Below are 24,884 nucleotides of genomic sequence, written 5' to 3'. Positions count from 1 at the left end.
GAAGGAAGTGAAAGTGTTAAATTGAAGTAGTGGCTTGATAAATTTCATTACTGACAGAACAAATACTAAGAGCTGTGTATTGGAACAGTCTTCCTTTGATAGGACTCCTCATGCTGATCCAGGCTTTTCCTGTCCCCACAAGGAGACACAATCTTAGGATGGTACCTTTATTCTAAAGTAGAATCAGCTTTTTGATTTGTTCAGTCCTTCTCTACTTTTGTAAATCTGCTGGCCCATGTACTGACCCACAGGTTATCCCTGCCAGGTACTGTTTGTCACATACTGGACCAGGACCATTATATCATTTCACAGCAGCTGTCTGAGAGTATCTGGCTGCTAAGTGCCTTTTGCCATCATTGACTAGAAGTAATTTGAGACAATAGGCACCAATGGGAAAAGATTTCACAAATAATCTTTTCTCTCTATCTAACATTTTAACACAAAGCTTTTCTAAAATGTCATTATTTGGTTTCATATAACAGGGGAAAATCAAACTTTAATGGGCATCCTGTAAGACAAAAAAGACCTTCAACCCAGAATCTTAAACCTGCTGATACTATCTTTCTTTTATTGCAGGATTCCCAAAAGTCCTAACTCAGCAGATTTTCAGATTTTTCTGCTTACAATTCTGAACATTTGAAAAATTTATATATAGGTACTTTATAGACTTCTATCAGGAAGTTCTAGTTCTGCTAGTTATTTCCAGTTGATTTAGTAACGATACATGTTATTTTGTAATACGAGAAAAAATCAATATTTGCTTCCAGAGATAATTTAAATTATTTTCTTTCGTGCCCTTGCTTAGATCAATGATTCCACTATGCATTTTGTTTTTTCTCTCTGTTGTTACTCATCATCTAATTTTAGTGAGATATACAAAAAGAAAAATTGTGTAACATACAGTCCAACGAGAAGAACAGAATCCACTCACTGAAACATTATTCTGTGTCTCTGTACAATCACATGTTATTTTTATGTCTTAATATCTTTTCTTTCTTCCCTCTTCACCAAGGCATGGACGATTCAAGCGTTCAAACAGCGTAACAGCAGCTGTCCAGGCTGACCTGGAACTGGAGGGTTTTCCAGGACACATCACCATGGAGGATAAGGGACTTCAATTTGGCTCATCATTCCAGCAGCACTCAGAGCCCAGCACACCCACCCAATATAGTGCAGTGAGAACTGTACGGACACAGGGACTGTTCAGCTACAGAGAAGATTATAGGACCCCAGTTGACACCTCAAACCTTCCACCACCAGAACCCTGGCTAGAGCCAGCCATTGAGACAGTAGAGACTGGTCGAATGTCTCCTTGTCGACGGGATGGATCTTGGTTTATGAAGTTACTACACACTGAAACTAAGAGAATGGAAGGATGGTGCAAAGAAATGGAAAGAGAAGCAGAAGAAAATGATCTTTCCGAAGAAAGTAAGAACATTTCAGTATCTTTTCCTATAGACAATTGCTAAAATAAGAAATCTGTTAGGATATAGCTGTGAGCTGTGGTTTCTCCTCACTCATTCTGTAGGAGCAAAGAACCATAAGATATAAGAACACTGTCCTGCAACTGACTGCACAAGATGGTGTTTCCCACAGTAAGGTTCTGTGGAAGTAGTTAAAAACCCAACTCTAGAGTCCAGTCCAGGATCAAAGTCTGGTATTACACAGAGCTCAGATGATGCAATAGCTCCATCCACAGCTCCAACTCTGACACATCCTTCCCACTCACTTGTATGGCTCCAATGCTTGGCCCTTTGCCAGGGCACACAGAGTGGTCCTACATGAACACTCTTTTGCCCTTTTCCTGACCTCTGATTTTGCCTCTTATTTGTGAGCAGCCATTTTAAAAATGCTTCCATTCCTTTACAAGCACTTCAGCCTGTTGAAAGAACAGAAAGCAGTAGTAGGCAAGAACAATAGTTAAAGCACTTCTGCAGTTAGACAGGCATATGCATTATTAGAAAATTCAGCTGCATTTTCTTATTACAATTTTGTCAAGAATCATTATTATTCTCTCATGTCCTGTGGACACCTTGAAAGGAGTGATGGGATAAAGTGAAAAATAATGTAGACTATTTTGGAACAAGATCCAAGACAGCGCTAATGATAGTAATATATCAAAGTGGTCCTAGGACTCAGTAGCCAGCTCCCTGTGATTCCCTTTGAGGTCAATTATCCTTGTTCTTCAGGCTCAGTTTTATAAATATTTCAATCCCTGACAATCTGAATTATTGTCTCAGCTGAGATTTTCTCAGATCACAAATGAATTCATATTAAGTTTTCTTACTAGCATCTTTCCCTGCTCTTTTACAAATTTCACCATCACCTCTGAGTGCTGTTTCCTGATCATTTTCTTTCCCCCTCAATGAGTTCTTGCTATGCTGTACCCTCAGGTCTTGAGTCAGGCCAGCATGGTGACTAAAAGGCCAATTTCTATTTCTTGCACTGACCTTTTCAAAACAAAGAATGTCTGTTTTTACGTCATCATTTTTTTATTTTACAGTCATATTTCTCTGCTGTATTGTGCACAAGTCTGCCAAATAACAACAGCAGATTTGAGGTGGGGCGGTGTGTAAGGCTGGTTTTCCTTCCTTCAGCCTCTGGTGCTTTTTGGACCATAGGTTTTGTCCTTATTTTCATCATGGCAGAGCAGACCTCAGAATTTTCCCCTTCCAATAAAGTCTGTGAAGACTTTAATACCCTCCTAGGAACTGTAAAATAATAGCACATTTTGCTTTGATTAGCCTGTGGAAGAATTTCCAAGCCTTCTTTCATAATGGTTATTCCTCAGTACTTCTTTTTATCACATATGTCTTACTTTTCAATTCTTCACATCTTTGCACTGCTGAATACTGATGTTTCAATGCCATCATTAAGATTCCCAAAGCACCTGCTTCCCAGATTACCTGTTACTGATGTAGGAACATCAGTTTTTTCAGTCTGAAGCAGAAGTTCAAAGAGCAAGACTTTGATCTCCCTTGAAAGAGTAAGACTACTAGGGAGCAAAGGGGAGAAACACACAGGCCGTTAGTCCCTCTCTTTCCTAGCGAGGAGTCTGCGGGCAAGGGCTGGACTTCTCCTACCTCCTCTCTCTGCAAGCTCTTCCTTTTGCACAGCCCTAGTCAAATCTGCAGCCATGGGGAATGAGCAATGGAAACATGCTCGCATCAGCACTTCCTCACTCGGAGACATGGAGAGGCACTTAGAGCTGTTATTTGGAATATGAAACTGGGTACTACATGAGGAAAACTTTGATGACCTGATTTTAGCTGGCTACCTGTTCCCAGGTGCAGAACCATTTTCATTCCCATCATGTGAACCTATACTCTTGCACTCCAGAAATACTCTGGAACACCTTGCTGCATGGTGAAATGGCAATCAAGAAGGTAGTTTTCTGTAAAGTGTACACAGGACATGAAGACAATATGGACTTCAGTAATTTTTATTAATATTTGAAGTTAGTGACACCCTTCTGATGCCATGAAGATTTTTTGCCTTTTCTTTTATACTATACCCCTGTTATACCTTTTTTACAACTTCTGTATTCTTAGTGCTTTTTGCCTACATTCTTGGACTTGTTTGTCAAGCTAAGAGACTAAACATTTTAGAAGCTTTGTAGTTAGACATCAGTGTGCCCCAGACCCCAAAATCCTCTCCAGAACACATTCTGTAAACTAAGATAGAACCATCCAGGGGAAGGCTCCTTGGGGAGGGGGGCTCACTTGAGCCTCTCATTGGGGAATCTTTGATAGATATGCTAATTAGTAAAACCTATAATGTTATACCAGATCTTTTGGGTGTGTGCATTGTGGTGTGCATTTTGGTGCATTTGACCTAGACATGTGCACCTAAGGATCCTTAAAATAAATACCAAGGTAAAATCCCTTTTCCCCTTCTATCCGTGTTTGACTCTTGATTTTAAGACCAGGAAAAGGCATCACTTTCAACTTGGAATATTTCAATCAAAAAACAAAACAGAGTATTGGGATTTTGCTTCCCTGTTTGTAGAGGGAGTCTAATTTGGAAGAGAAAAAGAAAGAACAATTCCCTGATAAGAGAATTGATAAAATACAACTGAAACCCTTGAAATATCTTTTTTTAAACTAACAAAAAGGGGTTAATTATTTGTGCTTGGGGGAACATTTTGACCTCCCTAATAGGTTAAAGAAGTTATAGAATAGGTCTACATAGTATTTCCAAAGTCAGAAGCTTGTGTTCAGCTGACTGTCAAAAGTGAACCCCAAAGTTCCAATCTTCCATTGTACGTGACTCATTTCAAGAGATCTTCCTGAAATAATTTCCAAATTGCATTATTTTTTAAATGGTATCCCTTCATCTAATAACACATCAAGTAAAAGGAAGTTCTCAAAGAATTAATTTCACCAGGGGAATGAGCTTCACAGCATTCTAAAAATTCTGTGTGAATATTTTTTTTCCTGTTGAGTCTTTAGAACATTTTGTATCCCCAGTCTGAGCTACGGAGGTTGTAAGGTGTGTATCCTCAAGAACTTAAGTTTAATGATATCCCGGCATGAAATGTATCTTGATGTGTTTAAGCATTTGGCAGTTCCTTGAAGAAAATACACATAAATGGCAGAGCCAAAAGCAAATAAATATGGTTTTCCACCTTCAGCAAGACTACTATTCCCAAAACACTTCAGAGCAAAGTTTGCACATTCAAACTGTCATCCTTAATGCTGAATCATTTCTTTTTGGGCTGGGTATATTAATTGTACCTGAAGACCAAATATAGTTTTTCATCTCATAGGAGAAGGCTGTCCTTATGATACAACTTCTATTTTGTTTTAAACATGGGAACAGTTAAAATAGAACTGCATTTTAGAAAACAATTTCATTTTTGGCATTAACACAACAGCCCTGAGATCCACCAAAAGCTGTCTGATTGCTATATTGATTTTTTCTTCCACTGTAGCTTTTCTCTCATAATGTTATTTTAAGAACTTCACTCATCAGGTCTTAGAAAAAGAGAAGATAATCATTGCAGCAAAAATAACCTCTCCTTTTCAAAGAATTTGTTTATTTGGTCAGTTGTCATGAATTTTATTTTGAAGTCTCTGCAAAGTTCTTATACTGTTTGTGTGGGCAGTTATTTGTGTTCTAACTGTTTATTATCTATATATGTGTGTGTGTGTGTATATGTGTGTTCATATATATGTAAAAAATATAGATATGTGGCTGTAACAGTTCCCAGGGTTAGACATCTGATCACTTGCACTCACACGCTGTCGCCAGGCAAAGATATGTGTTTCTCATGGGTGCTGACTGGAGTTTCAGTTTTACACGCTGAAAATGTGTTTGACTATTACTGGTGTGTAGGTGATGACAAGAAAAACAATTTCAAGTGTCACAAAGCTATTGAAGACCAAGAGGGTCAGGACTCTGCCTCCCATGAGCGCGGTGAAGGGAGCAGGGAGAGTGGAGCAGGGAGAGGGAGCTGCAGTCCCTGCCCACAGCTTGCAGGCAGGGTCTGGCAGAGGAAAGATGACAATACCCTGGGCTTCTGAGTGCCACATGCTTGGCCACTAGCATACTTCATTATGGAGAACAGCTCCACAGAGTTTACTCTCACATAAAAATCTTTAGATAGGTGCAAAAATTAACTATAGGATAAACTATGCCAGCAGAAACGTTGTTCTGCTGGTATCTTCTGCATTGTGGTTAGGAGCTCTGCTGGCATAGCAGTAAAGTGATCTCTAGTGGGAGATAAAAATAAAGGTTTTAGAGTAGGAGGTCACCTTTCTCTTCCATTCCCTTTAATTCCATGGATACTGGACCATTCCTTGCTAATCCTCTAGCTGATATTTTCACAGTTCTTAGTAAAGCAAAGGTTTTACTAATAGGGCCGAATATCAATAGAAAACACAGAGTAAAATCTCCCATAATTTTAGGGGAATAAAAATCAACACAAAACCCTCACAACCAATTGATTTTAGTATATTCATGAATTAATTGTCCATAAAAGCTTTCTTAGGTGTTTGACCAAATACAGGTTATCCTTTAACCAAAGAGAAATTACTGACATAATTTTCTAATGCTTTTCACAAATCCATCCTTCAGGAACTATTGAAATTTCCAGTTGGAGTGTTGCGAATGACTAAAGAATGTCATAACTGTAGCGAAACAGTCTGTAAAGTCCTACAGTGTGGCATCCAAGAATTTCTCCTAGCATTTGTATTGTTCTGCTGAAATTTTCTCCTTTTTGAACTTAGCTTTGTTGAGGTAAAAAGCAAATTTGCAGCAAGTCCCAGTTGGTGAACAAGGGTCCCATTACCCTCCAGAGCACTTTCAGCTGGGGGTCGTGTTGTCCTAAAATGCCATCTGAACATTATATATTTATTTTTGTGTCATCATGTCAACATGCTCTGTTGATAGTGAAAAAGATATTTCTAAAGAGTAGTAATTTAGGTATAGAGATGAGACAAATATGATGCCCTACTTTGAGTTAGGAGGGTGAACTAAATGCCAGTTTCAATATTTTTTCCAGGCATATTTTCTCAGATTGTTTGTGGAGTAATTTATTTACAAGTATAAGGGGAAAATGGAATGATCAAATGGAATGAAAATTTAAATTAAAACATGTCATTTAAATAAACAGTAATGAATGCCAGAAGCAGATTGATTGTTAGTAGTTTCTCACTGCTGGTGCAGCAGTAGCACAATTGAGCAAAGCTTTTAACCTGTCAAGATCAGAATTACAGCACCAGATTATAATCAATTTAATCAATATAGACCTGACTTTTCCCTCTCTACCTTTGTGATATGAAATAATTTTTGATTACAAGGTTTTGTAGAATTTCTCAAGCCATTCCATGCATACAGGGGAAAAGATACCATTGTGTTAATTGTGCAATTTACACAATCTCTAACCAGGGTGTAAATCCTTAGTCTGCTTTTACTGAAGTCAAGGTCAGGGTTTTAAATATCTTCACAGCTGAAGTCATACAGGACCACAAAACAAAAATGGAGTGCTTCATATGCTTCAGGGAGCAGAATTAATGTTGTGTGACCCTTTCCTGACATTTGGGCAAATACAACATTATCTTAATGAAAGGAGGTATATGGATTATATGAAGATTATGTCTATTTATGTGTATTGGTAGATTTTATCATCATTTATTTACAAGAAAAATCTTCTAGTCATCACCAAACATCTCAATCTCTCCAGTCTCTAACATTCATCATTCTTTCATGGAGATAATCAATCTGCACTCATCAGAATAATTCCCCAATGCATGAAATTAATAACAAGGCTTTGGATGTCTATTAATATTGTGCTAAAGATTATGAGTTGAAGTGTTTTAATACTTTAATTTAATTACAGCAAGGCAGAATAGCATGAATATGAGGGATTCTAACCTCTGTGTTTTATTACGTCTGATTTACTTATTAAAATGGAAATAGAGTTAGATCTTTAGTAAATGCTAGGGCTGTAATTATACATGTGTATTCAGCACTGTGACTCAGTGGCACATCCAACCATCACAGTCTTATATCCCTGACAAATGTGTATCCCACCAAAATGCTACGTTGCCAATGCCTAAGTCTTGACCAGTCTGACTGGGCTTTAAATCACTAATGCTTGTTGACATGATGCTTTGTGATAATGAAGATTAAATTAATGTTTATTTAATATGTGGGTTTGGGTAACTGAGATTCACTAGAAAATGTCAGACATTTATAGATTCTGTCAGGATCTACATTTCTGCAGAAGAGCTAAAACCAATGTCCCTTACTCAGACTATGTATTTGAGTTATGAACTGTAAAATTTAGCAGAGGAAACTAAAACTGAACTTTACTCACTAGAGACAAGCAATACAACCACCAGCCCATGGAACCATCCTCACTCTTTTTTTGCCCAATGAATCGTTGAACATAGCATGGAATAGGTGATGTGAGGGACCTGCTACTGCACAATTCCTCATCCTAGAAGAGGAGGACCTCTGACCCCACACTGGGAGTCTGTCTAATGTCCTGTGCTACAGATCACCGACAGAAAAAAGGAAGATACAAGGCTGTTTGTCACTAAAGTCATTGCCTTTATTAAAAATGCTGAAAACCAAATTAAAGCAATTTGTGTCAGATCAAATGAAACATTTCTTTTTTATTTATGTTTTGGTATGTTTGTTCAGGTTTTAACACTCAAAATATTCCTTTCTGCATGCCAGTAACACTGTAGAGGAAAGTGAGGTGTTTGGTGATCAAAAACCCCAAACCAATTAAAATGCTTTATTTCATTTGGCCAACAGAACAAAAACAAACCGCAGTGAATTACTCATGCAGCCCTGAACCACTTAACCCTTTCACAATGGATGTTGCACAGGACTGATGAATTATGTATATTGCTGTTTAATTTAGTTTTGTGGCACAGCTGTACTGTTTTTCCAACAGAAAAAGGAATGGAGTTTGAGAACCACAGCTCTATATATTAACACATGCCTTGAAAGTTACTGAGATTTTAACTGGAGCCCAAAACTTTCAAATTATCTCTTGCTGCTACTTGTAGGTGAACAGATGTTTCACTGGTCTAGAGAAAGCAGAATTAAAATGTAAAAACTGCTACCAAAGTACTGTTTTCACATGACCTCCTGTACTTATTCTAACTAACAAGATGTTTAGCCCTGCTATAGTTTAATGTTTCCTATATCATAGGCTGCAGATCAGTTGTGCTGTACTACTGTAGCTTTATTCCACACTCACCATCCTGCTTGAATTATCAAACTTGGTTTCTCCAAACGGAAGTAAAATATATCAGAGTAATTCCTGTCTACCCCACCTCTATATATCTTTAACATTATTTAAAAATCTGAAAATTCTCCAGGTAAAATAAAGCTTTTATTGAGACCACAGCTTATAATGCTTTTTAAAATGTTGCTTTTTCATCATAGAGATGGATGTGGAGGAAAGGAAGTGTAGGAAAAGATATGTAGGAAGGTATAGAAAAGCATGGTGCTACCTAGCAAAGTGTGGTATTTATCCCAGCAAATGTGGGAGTCAGGATTAGTTAGTTTCCTAGGGATAAGCCAATCCCCTTAGGCACTACTGTCAATAGAAAGACAGAGGCGTCTCCAGGAGGAAATTCAGTTCACCTAAAAATAAGTGCCTAATGTGGCTGAGCTGCTGAGCTCAGATCACTGATTATAAAGCATTCAAAAATTTTAATTTTGACAGATGACTCTTGGAAACAAAGTCAAGTAAAATGAGTTTGGTCCCTTCCCCCAGTGCATCCTGTAAGGGCATGTACATACCAACACATCCATGGGGCTGATCCTGCAAAGTCCTGGAGCACCTGCTTGTGTCCCACTTTGTCCTGTACTGAGGACTTTGGATATTTTCCTGGGCAGATAACCTGTAATTCCTAGGTCTCAGAGATGTAATTCCTGTGAGGATCTAATCCTTATGGTAGGAATATGTTATATTACAGTTGAATGTAATAACTTCACCCTCAGAGCAGATAAAGAGAGCTCACCCAGGGATCCTCCACAAAATAGTGAGGGAAGTAATTTGCAATTGCAGAACCAGAGGATATAATCTAAGGTACATGTGCCTTTGACATCAGAAGGAACAGGCATCCAGCTGGTTCTGGAGGCAAGACAATTTCAACAGCTATCAATTTACATGAGCAAATGTGAACGGGAGAGGTGTCATTTACTTTGAAATTTAAGAGTGTTTTGAAAAACATGAATGGATTGATGCCCACTTCAGGAAGCTGAATATAGTCCCATAGTTTTTGCTACTTCCTTAAGCAAGTAGAGTCTAAGCTGTTTTGACTTATTAATACACCATTTATTATTCACTCATTATTGCCAAATGATAAGGCGCCACTGAGCTTTCCTATACCTCAGTCTTTTTAAAAAATATTTTATGTGTATAATCACAAGCAACAAAACCAAATATTTACCTCCCTTTTAAAATAAACAGGATTTTCAGCTGCATATTTTTGAGCTGGATATTGTATTTACTGCCAAAAAACATTTATTGGTAATAATCTGTCTGTATGTTTAGTCCTAGGTAAGATCCGAAGTGCTGTTGGAAGTGCTCAGCTCCTCATGTCTCAGAAATTCCAGCAATTTTATTGGCTTTGTCAACAAAATCTGGTAAGTCACTTTGCCTGGCTGTTCTTGAAGAGCTTAAGGTTAGTCATCCATAATAGTCCACAAATTGTCACTTTAAATTCTAGAATTTAATATTTTAATTCAAAACCAACAAAAACAAGTGTAGTGTACCCAAGCAGTAGCATTCTGAGATGTTATTTTCATGTCCCATATTTACTTCTCCCTTTTTTTTAACTTAGTCCTTAAGTATGATGTTAGTGGATTTTTTTTAAGCAAATATCTAATTTCAGTAATCTCAGTCTGATTATGTTTTGCTTTTCTCTTTTTGCTGTCCTTATTAAAGAAAAGAAAATTAGAAGGGAACAAATGAGAGTTTTTGGAGGCATAATATTATGGCTTATTTTTGCAATACCCTAATATAGTAACTATATTTCAGGTAAGAAAGGGGAAAATTTTCACATTACAATCAGTGGAAAATAGTAAAATAGAATAGTGGAGAATACATGATCCAGCTTTCTACTTACCTGAAAACAGGACTGATCATGGAAATGAGACATCTATAATGTTCATAAAATTGGGTTGGATAATTTGCACTGCCAATTATATATAAGATGTCCTGGGGCTAAAGGAACAGATACATTATATTACTTATGAGAGTTACTGCTATTGTTCTGGAAGTTATTAGAGGCTAATTCAATTCAAAATGTTATCTTCATTAATATGACAGCAGCCATCAGTGATACAAACGTTGTGGCAAGATGATACTAATCAATAGGAGAACGTAATTCTTCTAGCTACAGCTGGTGGTACACCTTTCTTTGTCTCTCTCAAATATCAAGTGTATCTTTTCCTTCTGACTGTCCCTACACCTCATATATTGGAAGTACTGAATTCTGTTGTGTGCATGACAGCAGACGTAACCTATACATCTGCTTAGATACTTTTCTTTGCTCACTGGCATTTGTCACATAACTTCCAAGGCAGAGCATCCATTCTGCAAAGACCTACTTGCTACTTTCCATCCATAAAGTTAAACATTCAGAATACCTGAAATTGCAATGAAACAATACTGAGAAAATAATGCTGAAAATGTCATACCTTCTGATAGACAATAATAAGATATATGGTCCTCATTAGGAAAGAATCTGATTATCCACTTCAAAAGTCCTGTCAGAACAAGAATTTTAATAGCTGTTACAGAATAACAGAGGAAACATACAAAGTAAGAAAAGCAAGAATTCACCACATCTGTATTATCAATTACATCATGTGTGCTTCCTGTCTAGTAATTTGTTTCATATCAAAAGGAGAAAATTTTCATCATTGTCTGAAAGTTTCTCACTGCAAATTTAAAAATACCCTCCACTACCTGATTGATTAAGCTATGCAAACTAAGATTTGGAGAGCATAACCTCCACTCCACTTCATTTATCTTCAAGTGGGCCTAGCACTTGCGCTTGAGAGCATTACTGTAATAGCAAGTGCAGCTCCTGCTCAGCACAGCCATCAGCTGTTTGGGAGTGAGAACAATTCATTACTGCAAAAGCAATAGGAGCACAAGGAGAAATCTACAGCTTTTAGACAACACAACCAAAAAGCTGGCAAGATTTTACTTCTCTTTTTCCCTTTTGGAAAATAAACCTCTCAACTCCATAACAGCAGCTTTATCCCACTCTCAAGATTTAGGCTCTGAATATTCTTCACTTCCATTAAATCAGTAATGGGCTCTGAAGAAAGCAGCAACCGCAAAACTGTCTTTAGGTCATTCATGTTTGGAGGCTTTTCTTCCTATACATAATGATAGAATTTGTTGCTGAATAGTCACTTAGTGCATACCTACAGCAGGCTTTCCATAGGCTCCTAAGGCAGCATCTCAGTGCCCCACAGGAGTGCTCCTAGCTGTGCATTCCCTCTCTCAAAAACATCCAGCACGTAAAAGGGCTGCCACATGGCAGTTTCTCTGACAGTGCTCAGCATCTGTAGGACACAGGAAAACAGCATCTACTTTTGCCAGTTCAAAATGCAACAAGGGTTTAAGAGGAATATACTTAGTCAAACTGAAATTTAACCAGGAAGCTCGCCTATGGGCTTTTCTAAAGGGTCATGGGAACTTCAAACAGCACATTTGATTACGCTCTGTGTTAGGAGGTCTTATCAAAGACTCTCACTTAGGGTAAATTCACAGAAATGTAAGCTTCAATGAAGTTTTTTTTTATTAATCTGGCTGGCTATCTCTTACAAGTATACTGTTCCCACTGACTACTTAGAAAAAACATTACTGATTAATAACTAGTCCCTTCTGCATTATTCACATTTGGTTTTGTAACACCTTTTTTTTTTGTCTTTGAAGTGTCCTCCTCCATGCTCTCTAGTCAGTAGAGATCCTGCTCAGCTTGTGTGTCATGGTTGCAGGCTAAAACAGAGCAGCTTGAGCACCAGCTAGGAACTTTTTGCTTGCTTTAGGCCTCCATCAGAAGGAAGGCTGCAAATTCCAAGTAAGATACAAATACATGAGCCGTTTCCAAGAAGAAGCAGGTTTAAGCCAGTCTTTTCAAAACTTAGTTAGCTGTAATAGTTCTCACTTGTGCCAGAATTTATTCATGAACTGTGGATGTGTAAGAAGCAGCAGGCAGCCCTCTTGTGTCCAGACCACACACGGCACAGCCCTCTGCAAGAGTTGTGCTGGAGGCCATAGTCTTCACAAACACCATGAGCAGAGTGGGGCACACAAAAGTACAGAACAGCAATTAGCCGTGATTCAGAACGCAATGGCCTTGCAATGAGTGGCATCATTTTCTGGCTGGTTAGAGGTAACTGGGGAGAGTGACTGAGGAGATCAGGCAGGAGACAACAAATTACAAGATAAGACAGACTGCTGTGGGACTGTCCTCATGAATTTCACACAGGGACTCAGTTCCTAAAGCCTGAAATGTTGACCTCTGCAGAGTAAGTAACACAACTGACATAAATTTTAAATTGTTTTGTTAAAAATTGGGATCCACCCAATGAAGTAGTTTTCAGTAAACACTAATCTGGAGTTGTAATGTTTCCCAGAAGTCTCTCATAGTCTATATGGCCAATTATCTTAAATCCCTGAAGCTCCCTATTAAAAGGAGACTTTCTTCAAGTGAAGAAGACTTCTAAATTGTTCTTGGCCCAGATTCCAACAAGGGTCTAGGTATGGGTGACACTACATGTTGTCATGCCCAGTTCCAGGCACTCATCTCCCACAGTGGCATCTGTAAACCCAAGTTTGAGAAGCAATTACTAGTTTAAAAGCCTTAGAAATGTGTGATTCAAGGGAGGAATTCAATAGCAATGCTGACTTATCTCCCAGTTTCTAGACAACTGAGGGGTTGTGTTTAAATATAAAATGCCTTCAGCCACTAGATTTGTAAAGGGTGGGGAACAGAGCCTGCCATAACAGCAGTGTTACTAACATAGCAAACTAGCTTTTGCCCAGGAAGGTAGAGATCCAGAGTCTGTTTGACATGGTTTTGACTTCCTCTCTCCCAGCTCCATTCTTTAGACCATCATAATGGCTTCCTCCTGTCCTGGAAGGAAAAGGCATTTCTTCATTACCTTCACAGACATGTTTACCAATTAAGCCCTATTTCAATAAAGTGACAAAGCTCTCTTCTTGAACTAGTACCAGTGCTCAGAGAGCATAAGGTTAAGAGTCTGCATACCACCTTATAATACAATTTTTATCCAGCACTGGCATCAGGTTAATTATCAGATAGAGGGTCATCTTGCTAATTGTTACCACCAATGTTTGCTCCATTAAGTCTTATGAACATAGAGCCTCTTAATTGCAGCACCTGGTGGTAGTGCCTTCCCAGCTCCTGAGTGTGATTCAACTCTCTGGAGAGCAAAATCCAAGTGTCCCATCAAAATTTCATACTTCATGTATACATTTGAAAATGCAAGACAATGTAAACATCAAATTCAGCATAAGCTGACAATGTCTTTGTGGCATTGTTTTGTCTTAATCAGCTATTGTAATTTTTAACCAGAAAGACTTTAGGCTGGCTGCAATACAAACCACGTTCCCCTTGCCTTTAATAATCAGCAGACAGAGGCTGTCAGCTTGTTCCTTTTTAGAAATGCAGGTCAGCACAGCATATGGTGCTAAGGAACTTCCCATGCCACAAATTCAAGAAAGCTCGCGTGTGACATCCAACTCATTCATGTTTGGGTTGTGTAGGAGGCACAGCTTTCCAGTCACAGCTCCCAGCTGCAGAGCACACAGAGCCTCAGCACTGAGCAGTGCTGCAGCAATGAAATCTGGCTCGATGCCCTTCCTGCTTCAGTGCACACCACTGAAAGCCTCCTGGAGTACTCACATTCTCTCCTTTGTGCACTACAGGACCCGAGTGCCATGCCGAGACCAACTTCCCAGGACCTTGCAGGTTTCTGGGACTTATTGCAGCTCTCAATTGAAGATGTCAGCATGAAGTTTGATGAACTGCACCAGTTGAAACTCAATGAATGGAAAATAATAGAATCACCTGAAAGGAAGGTAAGAAGACCATGGACAATACCATTTACTCCCCATTTGTAGTTCTGCAGTCTCCTTGTGTTAAATACAATAGTGAAACACGATAGGTTTCTAACCCTGCAAAGTATTTAATTGGCATGGCCCAATTTTTACATGGAAACGTTCATCAGATCTGAGGAGGTTTTTCTTTTTTAACTATGTTGAGCTGAATTATATAATAAATAAAATGGATTTTGCTAAGCTAGTTTACTCCATGACGCTTTTGTTCAAATTATTTGACTCACATTCTACAGGCTAGAACAGAAATATGTTCTTATTAATTCAGACTGAAGACAATAGCCCAAGAATTTAAACAAGGTAAATTCAGATCTCTGCTAAATTTGGGGCAGCTCAAACCTGAACACTGCAGTGTTTAACCGTGCCTGCATGACACAAATGATAATAGACCAGGAATGAGGTAAAAGCATGTGACAAAACATAGTGCAGGTCATACTAAAGCTCAGCCCACAAACTTTTGGGGGACAAAGTGCTACTGGCAAACTGCCCGCACCTCTGCCCTGCAACTCCACCATTTGGGAGATGCCCCACAATATGCTTACAAACCAAAGGTGGCAAATTGCCCATAAAAGCAGTGTAATTCTGAAACTGCCTTTCCCCTCTCTAGAACTTCATCCCTTACCTTGATTATCCCACTATCCTTGCTGATTATTGTATCAGTCAGATGAAAACAGCATTTGGTTTGAGTCAGTACTGTTGGCCTCAGGTGAATACTTGTTTGGTTTGGGAGGAATTAGGAGGCATTTTGACAACTTTTTCATTTCTTCATGCTCCTCTTGGATTTTAATTTTCAGCCAACGGGTTGGTGGATGGTGAGTTTGCAACTCTTGCTTACTAGTGACAACTGGAAGTAAGAAATTATTATAGTGACAGCAACAGTGATATTCCTAAGAGGGAAAAAACTAAAAGTGGAAGAAAAAAATAAAATCGGATGATAGGAATGGAGCCTTTATGGTCGTGTTTGAAAACAGGAAATAGAGAAAATAAAGACAGGCAGAACTGGTTATCACAGGGAATAGCATCTTGGGCTGGTGCATTGTTCCTGTTTAATGTAGAACTATGTTTTTAAATAGCCATAGTTATTTAGTCTTGGCTACTGCATTTTGGTAGTAGACTCAGAATTAGCTTAAAAAAACCCAAAAAACAAACAAAAAAAAAAAAAGAAGAATCTGTAAACCATAGGTGTATCAGTTCAATTTTTGTATTATTTGAATCCTGCTGTGCATCAAATTAACTGTGTTCTCCATAAGGAACAGCCCATACTCTGCACTATTACCATTACCTTAAGAAATCGTATGGCAAAAAGATCTATCATAATAACCAGATCTATCATAATAACCATACGTATACAAAGGAAGCTGTGGAGTCTTCATCTTCAGGGCTATGCAGTCCAGTATTAAACATGAAATTTTAAAAATCTGATTTAACTTCAAAGTTGCATCTAATCTCAAGAGCACTTTGAATGGGGATTGTATGAAATCACCTCCAGAGGTCCATCTCTTCTAAGCTAAAGTGGTGTACAATGCCTTGATTATAGGCCCTCATATGATAGATACTTCACGGTCTCTAAATGGAGTAAAATATCCATTTCATACTTCAAAACAATTCTTGATTTAACACCTGCAGAGAAATTTACAGCTACTTTGGTAACAAAATCTACTGACTTTCACTTTATAATTTGATAATTCTTCAGAATAATTATCTTTAAAATGGCCCAGGCTTGCAAGCAGAACAATTAGCCCTATGTTCTCTCTCTGGTTGGCGCTTGAATGTTTCCATATAGGAATTCCTGGAGGAGACTAAACTAATAGACAAGTATACACAGCTGCTATCTCATATCCAGCTGAGGCTAAACTCAGTATGATTAATTTAATCAAAAATCCTGTCCTGGTAATCTTAGAGAGTCTTTTCACTTGATCAGACCACACAGATGCGCTGAATTCCTATTGGAGAGACAGTGTGTGTTTCTGTTTATAATGAGTGTAATAATGTGTCAGCTAAAATTAAACAAATCCATATGAAAGTGAGGTGTGCAGATTGCATGTGCCGATACCTGCGAGGACAGTGGAAGGAAGCCCAGTCTTTTTTTAGGCACAGGACCGCAGAATGCATAATGGTTGTCAAATAAAAGGGTTTTGTCAGTGTTCCTAGTGTGGATAGCTGTTCATGTAATCCATTAGTCAGCTGATGGGCAAGCACAAATTGAGCATGCTTGATGTATGTAATCAGTATTTTGCATTTCATGTCTTTGATGTGCATGCTCTGCTGACAAGTACCTTTTGCATGCAGCTCACACTTAGTTTTAATGCCCTTTTGCAGGAAGAAAGAAAGATTCCTCCTCCTGTACCAAAGAAGCCCCCAAAAGGAAAATTCCCTATCACAAGAGAAAAATCTCTGGACCTACCTGACAGACAACGACAAGAGGCTAGAAGACGGCTGATGGCTGCCAAGCGAGCAGCCTCCTTCCGGCAGAATTCAGCCACAGAGCGTGCAGACAGCATTGAGATCTATATCCCAGAGGCTCAAACCCGGCTTTAAAGACAGAATGCTGCAGAGTTCCTTTTTTAAACAAAATGCTTGTACAGTTTGTCACTTACCTGGTAATTTTTGTCTCATTCTCTCCACTGAATATGCCCTTGCTGTTGTGTTCTTTGTGCCATAAGCACAGTGGAATGCTTTTGATTTCCTCAGAATTTGCTGAGCTCACCGCAAGAATGACTTCTTTTTGTATTTATTGTCTGACTTACAATCAGCTACAATGGATAGGGCTTGTCAAGACCTGACTTATCCAATATATTCTCAGAGGACAACAAGAAACACCTCTTGAGATGGAACCCAGCTTACTTTTTGTTATTTATATTTTTATAAAAAGTGTGATAATTAGGGATAAGAATAACAAACTATAAATGGGTGCATCTCACCATTCACTAGAGGCATTAGCTAATCCAAGTAGAAGGTGCTACAAATGTAAAGAGCAGGAAAGAAAGAACCCATTTATCTCCTTGACCTCCAGTTTCTTTTCCTAGAATCCAGCTAACATATTTACCCATGCGCTCTGCCACTCTTCTCATCTTTGCTACTGCAAAATAACACTAGGCCTCTCATCTCATTCGAGTTTCTGGAGATGAACAGGGATATCCAGCCACTAGAACTCCAAAGTTCATCAGAAACCAAGAAGCATACAAGTCTGGTGATGGTGGGAATGTCCACTAAGAAACGTTTGCTGTTAGCAGTATAATGACACTCTGAAACCTAAGCAAAATTGTAATGCAAGAGGACTTGAGTGATGGGTGAAAGGAAAACGGAAGCCTTAAAAAGTTAGATCTTCTGTAGTAAGACGAGTAAAGAAAAAGTTATACTTGCTCCTTTGGACCACTCATTGCATTTTTAACACTTCTTTTACATGTTAATATTTATTTTATAAACCTTCTCTCTTTCATTTCAAGAGCTGTGCTACATGTACTATTTCAAACTCTCAAATTGTTAGAACAATTGAGTTTCCAGGCTATCCTTGAGAACAAAAAAATCTTGCTTGTTTAAAATGCCAGTTGTGATGTTGTAAACAGTTTAAGAAATATGAATGTGAGTGGTAAGTATATATAAGTTTAAATGGTTATGTTAAGGTAAAGGTGAACTGTGGTTTACAGTTGTATTTTTTTTTTTAGAACTATTTTTCTATGCAGTATCATTTATGGCAAGAATAAGGTTCTTGCTTGCTTCAGACAGAAAAAACCATGACTCAAGAGATAAGTGATTTCCAGCCATGGAATATAAGGAAAATAATATATTTTCAAGCCTCACATTGTCAGAAGAGAGAAGTGGTAGCTACCACAGTTAAGAGGCTTTCACTTAAAACAAATTAACACAGAATTATTCCACTTCACCTACCTTCCAGGGCCAACCAAGCAATCCAGCCCTTAGAAGTCTTCAGGTGAAGACGCAATAAAATGAGTAACCTGCAGCCCCCAATTCCAAGGTTTGAATCCTACTGAACACAAGTTTAGGTCAAAACAGTGAGAATCACGTGAGAAAGACAGCCCCAGTTATCGCATTCCCTGTTTACCTGCTTTAACAAATGCAATGTATTTAGCCATAGGCAGAACAACTATTTAATTATACTCGAGCACTTTGGTTCTTCACCTGTTGAGCACTTTAAATCCAAATCCCACACACCCTGCGACCTGATGGATGACTGAAAACATGAAGTACCGTAGGTTATGCAGATCTGACATTGCTTCAAATCTGTTTTCTTTTGTTTGTTTGTTTGTTTCCTTCTCTTTTTCCTACAGCGTGTGGTATTAAGCATGAGTTCTGTCTTTGGACAGCTGATAAAGCATGCTTGGCTTCAAGGTACATATCTTTAGAGATGAAGTTTTGAGAAGTTTCTGTGAGAAGACACCCCTGTAAATTGAGCCTGGTATCTGGTATATACTTTACCAAATAGCCTTAAACTATATTTGAAGCAAAAACCAAGACGAATGTATATCCTTGAAGAATGCAAAAAAAAAAAAAAAAAAAAAAAGAAAAAAAAAGGAATAAAAAAGAATAAATCCCTGAAATATTCTTCTATAGATGAAAACATATTTCCCATCCCTTGTGTTTTCAAGGCATTTTCTATTAAGAAAAGAGTTAATCCTAGGTAGTGTACAATATTGATGCTACTTCCTATATTTGTTGTACTATTTTAAATACAAAAGTACATGCAAACATTGGCATCTTTAGTCTTGAAAACTGATATCTTAAAGTGAAGCTGCTAATTAGAATATCCACACAAAACCAAAGCCAGTATTTTTCCTAGATTGAAGAAATTTGAAATAGAGAGACACACACCTGTACACATATATACATATGGCAGCTGATACATTTTATCTGATTTCCTGTACACTTCCAGGAGGAATCACACTTGCCTTACTCGCTTGAACCCTCCTGCCTGCAGCAACAGGTCATGCGATTAAGACAAGTTGTACCTGATCCTGCCAGGAATCAGACTTTATGAAGAGAAATTATAAGCCCAACAGATTACAGATAAACTGAGATCCCAGCTGGCCTAATAATGCTGACTTGGAGGAGTCTGTGTTCTACATTTCCTATGCCATTATAAGAAAATGCTCAATAGAAGATTTATAAATCTATTATTTCTGCTCATTCCATCTTGTTCAAACAAACAAAAAAGCCAAAAAAAAACCCTACTAAAAAAAAATCATAAAAAATCAAAAGTAAACTAGATGCCTACCAACAAATCTGACAATAAATTATCGGTGCACATTATATTTTGAAGTGCAATATATTAAATTATTGTACCGGTAACATGATATCTTTTAAGGCAAGTAAGCCATTTAAATTTACATATTGTACATCTGGTAAGTTTAGAAAGATAACATTATGCTTACCATATTTGTGTCGCAAATAAATCAAAGTCAGATTGCCTCAGTCTCTGACATGAGAAACCCTGTATCTTAATAAACATAAAACCAGATCAATTGTAATCTGACCCCACATCACAAAAATAAAAGTCAGTTAAAAAACCAACATAGGAGGAACATAAATAAACGTAAAGATAGGAACTAGAATGCTTTCTCCTTTGAGAGTTCATGGTATAGACCCACTCAGAACAGCTGAATATAGCAAAATGGTCTAGTGTTTAATTAAATATTAACTGGACTAATATGTATTTTAACACATTAAAATTATAGAAAGTCTCTGTTCATTTAGTCATTGCCTGTAAAACACAAGTATAATAAACAGAATTCAGAAAATTTAAATAAGGAAAAAGGCCTGAATGGTGAAATTGTTGATATTTGCCATACTTATTTTTGCTTTGTATGTCTTTTTAGATTTGAAATTCTTTGTAATTTGGTGAAGTACATTATGAAGTGTTTTATTATTTCATGTCCACCTGATTAGAATGGCCTTTGGCAGAATGCAAACATGAACAACATTGTACAGTTTAATACCAAAAAACGATATTTTAATTCATGCTTAAACCTTGACACTATATTAGATTTGAGATCAATCAGGAAGGAATTAAAGCGTGCATAGGAAAGTGTGTGAATTTCATATATATAGATAGATAGAACATGTAATTCATATAATGGAAATTATTTGTTTTAAAATAAGCCCATGTCCTGCTGTATCAGTAAATTAGTACTCTACTTCCTCAGCACTGCATCTAGTATATAGTCAAGGTATGTTTGGTCATTGGGTGATATTGCAAGTAACTGCTACGTGATGGAGTGTCACACGTGGCCCGGTGTGTCACACGGGGCTCGCAGCCTCCTCGTGGCCTGCAGAAGCAGTGCCCTTGAGAGTTCCTGGCCCCATGGCACCTCAGGCAGTGCCACCATTCTGTCCCAGGCCCTCTCCATGCAGGTCCCCCCTGGCCCCTTGCCCAGAGCAGCAGGCCTCCACATCAGCCCAGCTCAGCCTTCTGCACTCAAAGCCTTGAGCCTGCCCTGCCCAGTTGGTGGGTTTGATGTCCTCCTCAGCATTTCAGTGTTGGCACCAGTGGCAGGGGCACACCAGAGGCTGACCCATCAAGTGCTGGTTTGTGCATGCTGATTTGAGGTCTGAAGCTGGTTTGGTAGCTCCAGGTGTCAAACTGTGTGCACTGAAAACCTGTGAAACCAGAGCCTCAGTGTAAGAGAGCTTAAATGAATCATGAAGCAACCTTACTCCCATTACTGTTCCTAGAGCATCTTATGATGCAGGGATACCACCCGCCCACTGAGCTCGAGGTGAGGAATATCAACAGACTCCTTAATGTCTAGAGAGGTGCTTCCTGGTGTATGACAGGTTGACACCCACACTTATACAGTGCCTTTCATCCAGAAGGATCTCCAAGCACTTTATTAGCCAACACACAAACTCCAGGCTGGGCTGCAGCTGGGACAGGTAACCCAGCATGGCAGGATGTGGGCGGTTCTCCCACCTGTGCCCATGCTGCTGGGGAGTTTCCTTCCACAGCACCCTTCCAGCATCTGGGACCTCACAGTCTGAGCCTGTGCTGAAGGAGATGCAAAGACTTGCTGGACCAGGAGGAAGACCAGAGCAAAGCAGAGATGAGGGCAATCAGTGCTCACACCATCCCTCCAGGGAGTAGGCAGGGAGTGATGAGCATCAAATTAACCTTTCAGAACAATCTCTGCCTTTTCTGCTCCTGACGATGGCAGTGAGGTCCCTGCAGTGGAAGAGCTCCCTGGGAGGGTGCCAGAGGAGACTCCTGGCGGTGCCAGGCATGGGAACTGATAGCACCTACAGCTGAGCCCTCTTGGTCAGGAATCTTGGCAAGTCTCCCCTTTGCAAGTGCATTTTCCCCCGCTTTCTTAGCGGGAGAGATCCATCCGGGGTACTTGCTGCACGAGCAGCCTTCCCAAGCGCCCTGTTCTCTCCCCTAGTCTGCCCTCCAGCCCAACTAACATGAGGGATGACATGGGGCACAGGACTTAGGCATGATGATTGTGCTTTGGTTTGGGCAGCTGCTCTTTAGTGAGACTCAGCCCTAACCGTAAGGGTTCTTTTATGGCAGAGCAATGGGGACGCCTCTCTCTGCATGGACAGGATCAGCAGATGAGAGGCCACCATTTCATACTGCACAGAACAGAAAGAGGATATATACATATATCTATATATACACATAATGATTTTTCACTGTCATGGTTCCGGACAACTGGACCCAGGAACCACAGGCAACACTCACATTCCTGTAGGTTGTGCCACTTTCTTGCAGCTCATCCTCAACACTGACAGCTGTGGCAGGTTCACTGCCTACTGCAGCCCCATGGCCCATCAGCAGCTATTCACCATGTTCACCTCCAGGGACCATCTTTCAGGAACAGATGTTTTATGGCATACTCATATGCATACACAGTCCTGTCAGGAATTAAGCCCTCTGTATCCACAGAAATTGCTTAATTTATCTCTGAGATGCAGATACCTCTATGGCATTATGCTGTAGCTATTTAACTACATAATAGGCTGTTCGGAACAGCAAATATAAAACCAAAATTGAAATGGAACATTGCCCAAAAGAAAATTTGGCAAGCAAATGTAGGCTGATTCAGCTCCTCTTAATGAAATAAAATTCCAATAGCTGAAAAAGGCCATGGCATTCATTACTGAATATCTTTTCCAGCACAAACAATTCTATGATTCTGTATCTAAAAACAGTATTCCAGATCTTTTCTCATATGCATATTGCATTTCATAAAAGATGATCGCAGAAGAAGACTGCAAGTTCACTGCTCTACCTTTCCACACCCAGCTTTTCTCCCATTACCCTTCATTGCCAGAAGAGAACCAGGTTTTTGAAGTCAGGTTGTAGTTAAGGTAAATTAGTCTGTCTACACGGCTTGCTCTTTAACTGAGGAAACACCGAACAGTTTTCATCAGCTGGCAATTTAATTCTATATTTTATTAAGGCCAAAATGTTATTTTTCTAAATTGGTTTTGTTGGACAGGATTTTTTACTTCTCTAGGTACAAAACCATGAATATTTTCACCTAAGCATAAATGAGGGGGAGGCTTATTTGAATATATAGTCATTATTCAGAAACACAGCCCATTAGTGAGGAATTTTCTTCTCCTTATCTTGCCATTCTTTCATTCAACACACTATTTCCCCTTCCTAAAGCTTCACTGTCATACAAGTTTCTTATTTGTGAGACGGATTATTGCAGAGCTCCAGGCAAAGTTCTTATCCCGGTTGTATTAGAATCAATGCTCAGAAACTGAAACCAGAGAGAAATATCAAATCTGAATCAATATAATTCAGATCAATATCTGACTCAGCAAGTCTGAGGTAGGAAGGACTCTCTGTTCAAGGTAGCAAGAGTGCCACTACTTTGTAGGAGCTCATTTTTCCTTTCAGGTAGGTCATAGTCATGCAGAGGGCTCGGTAGTAGGTTCGAGTCTCTGAAGAGAGTCCTCACAAAGAAATGCCAGCTTTGTTTATAATTACCCATGGAATCCACATGCTCATATCCATGCTTTGATTTACCCTTTGGAGGTTTAATAGTATGGCCATCTCATTTTAAAAGGGCTCAGCATGTATGTATTATTTAGTTCAATTTATATATTAATTTCCTGACTGAAATAAAATTCCCGTTCAAGTAGCCTGGCTTATATGCTCTAGAACTGTTCTTTCCTGAAGAAAAGCCACTATGACTGTGCAGGATTTTCTGTACAGAGACAAAACATACTTTCATTTACCATGGACATGCCAAAATAATCAAGTGTGGCCTAAGGACTAAATTAAATGCCTCCTATAGAACTTCAAGGAATGTTAGAACCAGGAAACTAGCTGTTTAGTTATCATTAAAAGTATATATAAATATATATAAATATATATATACATAAGAAATCATATCAACAATGAGGATGAACTGAGTGCCAAATATTCACCATCTGTATAAAGCTACACTTCATTAGAATTAAACTATTTTATGTAATTCTCTTTCTCATGCTTTTATGGTTCTTTTGATAAATTCTATTTAGTAGCATGCAGGATACCTAAATTGAATGTACAGTATGTTGTTTCATTGCTACAATAATTTCTTGCTTCTCAGTAATATCTTCTTTACCAGAATGTTATTTGTTACTTTGAAGACATATTTGAAAATTGTTTTATTATTGAGTTATTCTTTTTTCATGGTTCTCTACTCACCTCCAGCTGATTGTAAGAAAATGTGCTTCACTATTTTGCCCCATGGCTCTTTTATGAAGCTGCCTCTTTCAATTGGTTTATGTATTGTTTATGTTCATCTCCTGTAAATAATTCTGCAATTAAATTTTTTGAGAAAAAATAGAGTACACTCTTTATTACATTTTAAATTTTGCATTAGTTAAATCTGACATTTCCAACTAGACAGTTTGTAGACAACACTAAATTATTACTTTAGACTTTTAGCCTTTGGAGTGTTAGGAGATCAATTATAAAAACAATTTTGATAGGATTTTAGCTGAAATCAAAGGAAGACGCATGTAAAATCTGATGGAAAATAGCAAATAAGGGAATAAGCTATGCCATTCCATCAACGTGTTTTGATTTAGAGTCATTAATACTATAGGTATGCATCATCTACTGATTTTGAGTGAGAACATTGTGTATCACTAACAGAAAGAATACTAGTCTCTTTTGCTTGTAAAAAACCCCAAAGTGAATTACTTGTAAGCAGTCATTAGGGGGCAGAAGTAACTGAATGGATTTGTTTTGACAAGGTGAATCCTGAAGCATCTCTCTGTGTGTTTTTACTGT

The 24,884-nt window shown here is 38.5% G+C and overlaps 1 protein-coding gene across 10 annotated transcripts in view; it reads left to right on the top strand.

Annotated features, from left to right (window-relative positions):
* Positions 1–24,432, top strand: part of DLGAP2 (DLG associated protein 2) — a 342,864-nt gene extending 318,432 nt beyond the window's left edge. For 8 of the 10 annotated variants that reach the window (XM_017739302.1, XM_017739303.1, XM_017739299.1 and 5 more), the window contains 5 exons: positions 1,013–1,428; positions 10,025–10,116; positions 14,444–14,596; positions 15,427–15,444; positions 16,952–17,365. In XM_017739302.1, coding sequence (XP_017594791.1) covers positions 1,013–1,428; positions 10,025–10,116; positions 14,444–14,596; positions 15,427–15,444; positions 16,952–17,170 — 898 coding nt within the window. In that variant the 3' untranslated portion in view covers positions 17,171–17,365. Of the gene's footprint in view, positions 1–1,012; positions 1,429–10,024; positions 10,117–14,443; positions 14,597–15,426; positions 15,445–16,951 lie in introns of all 10 variants that reach the window. The other 2 variants (XM_017739294.1, XM_008637654.2) reach the window with 2 other exon arrangements.
* Positions 24,433–24,884: the final 452 nt, after the last annotated feature.

The sequence above is a fragment of the Corvus brachyrhynchos genome, unplaced genomic scaffold (assembly GCF_000691975.1).
Source record: "Corvus brachyrhynchos isolate BGI_N302 unplaced genomic scaffold, ASM69197v1 scaffold136, whole genome shotgun sequence".
Classification (NCBI taxonomy): Eukaryota; Metazoa; Chordata; class Aves; order Passeriformes; family Corvidae; genus Corvus; species Corvus brachyrhynchos.
This window is presented reverse-complemented; position numbering and strand designations above follow the sequence as displayed.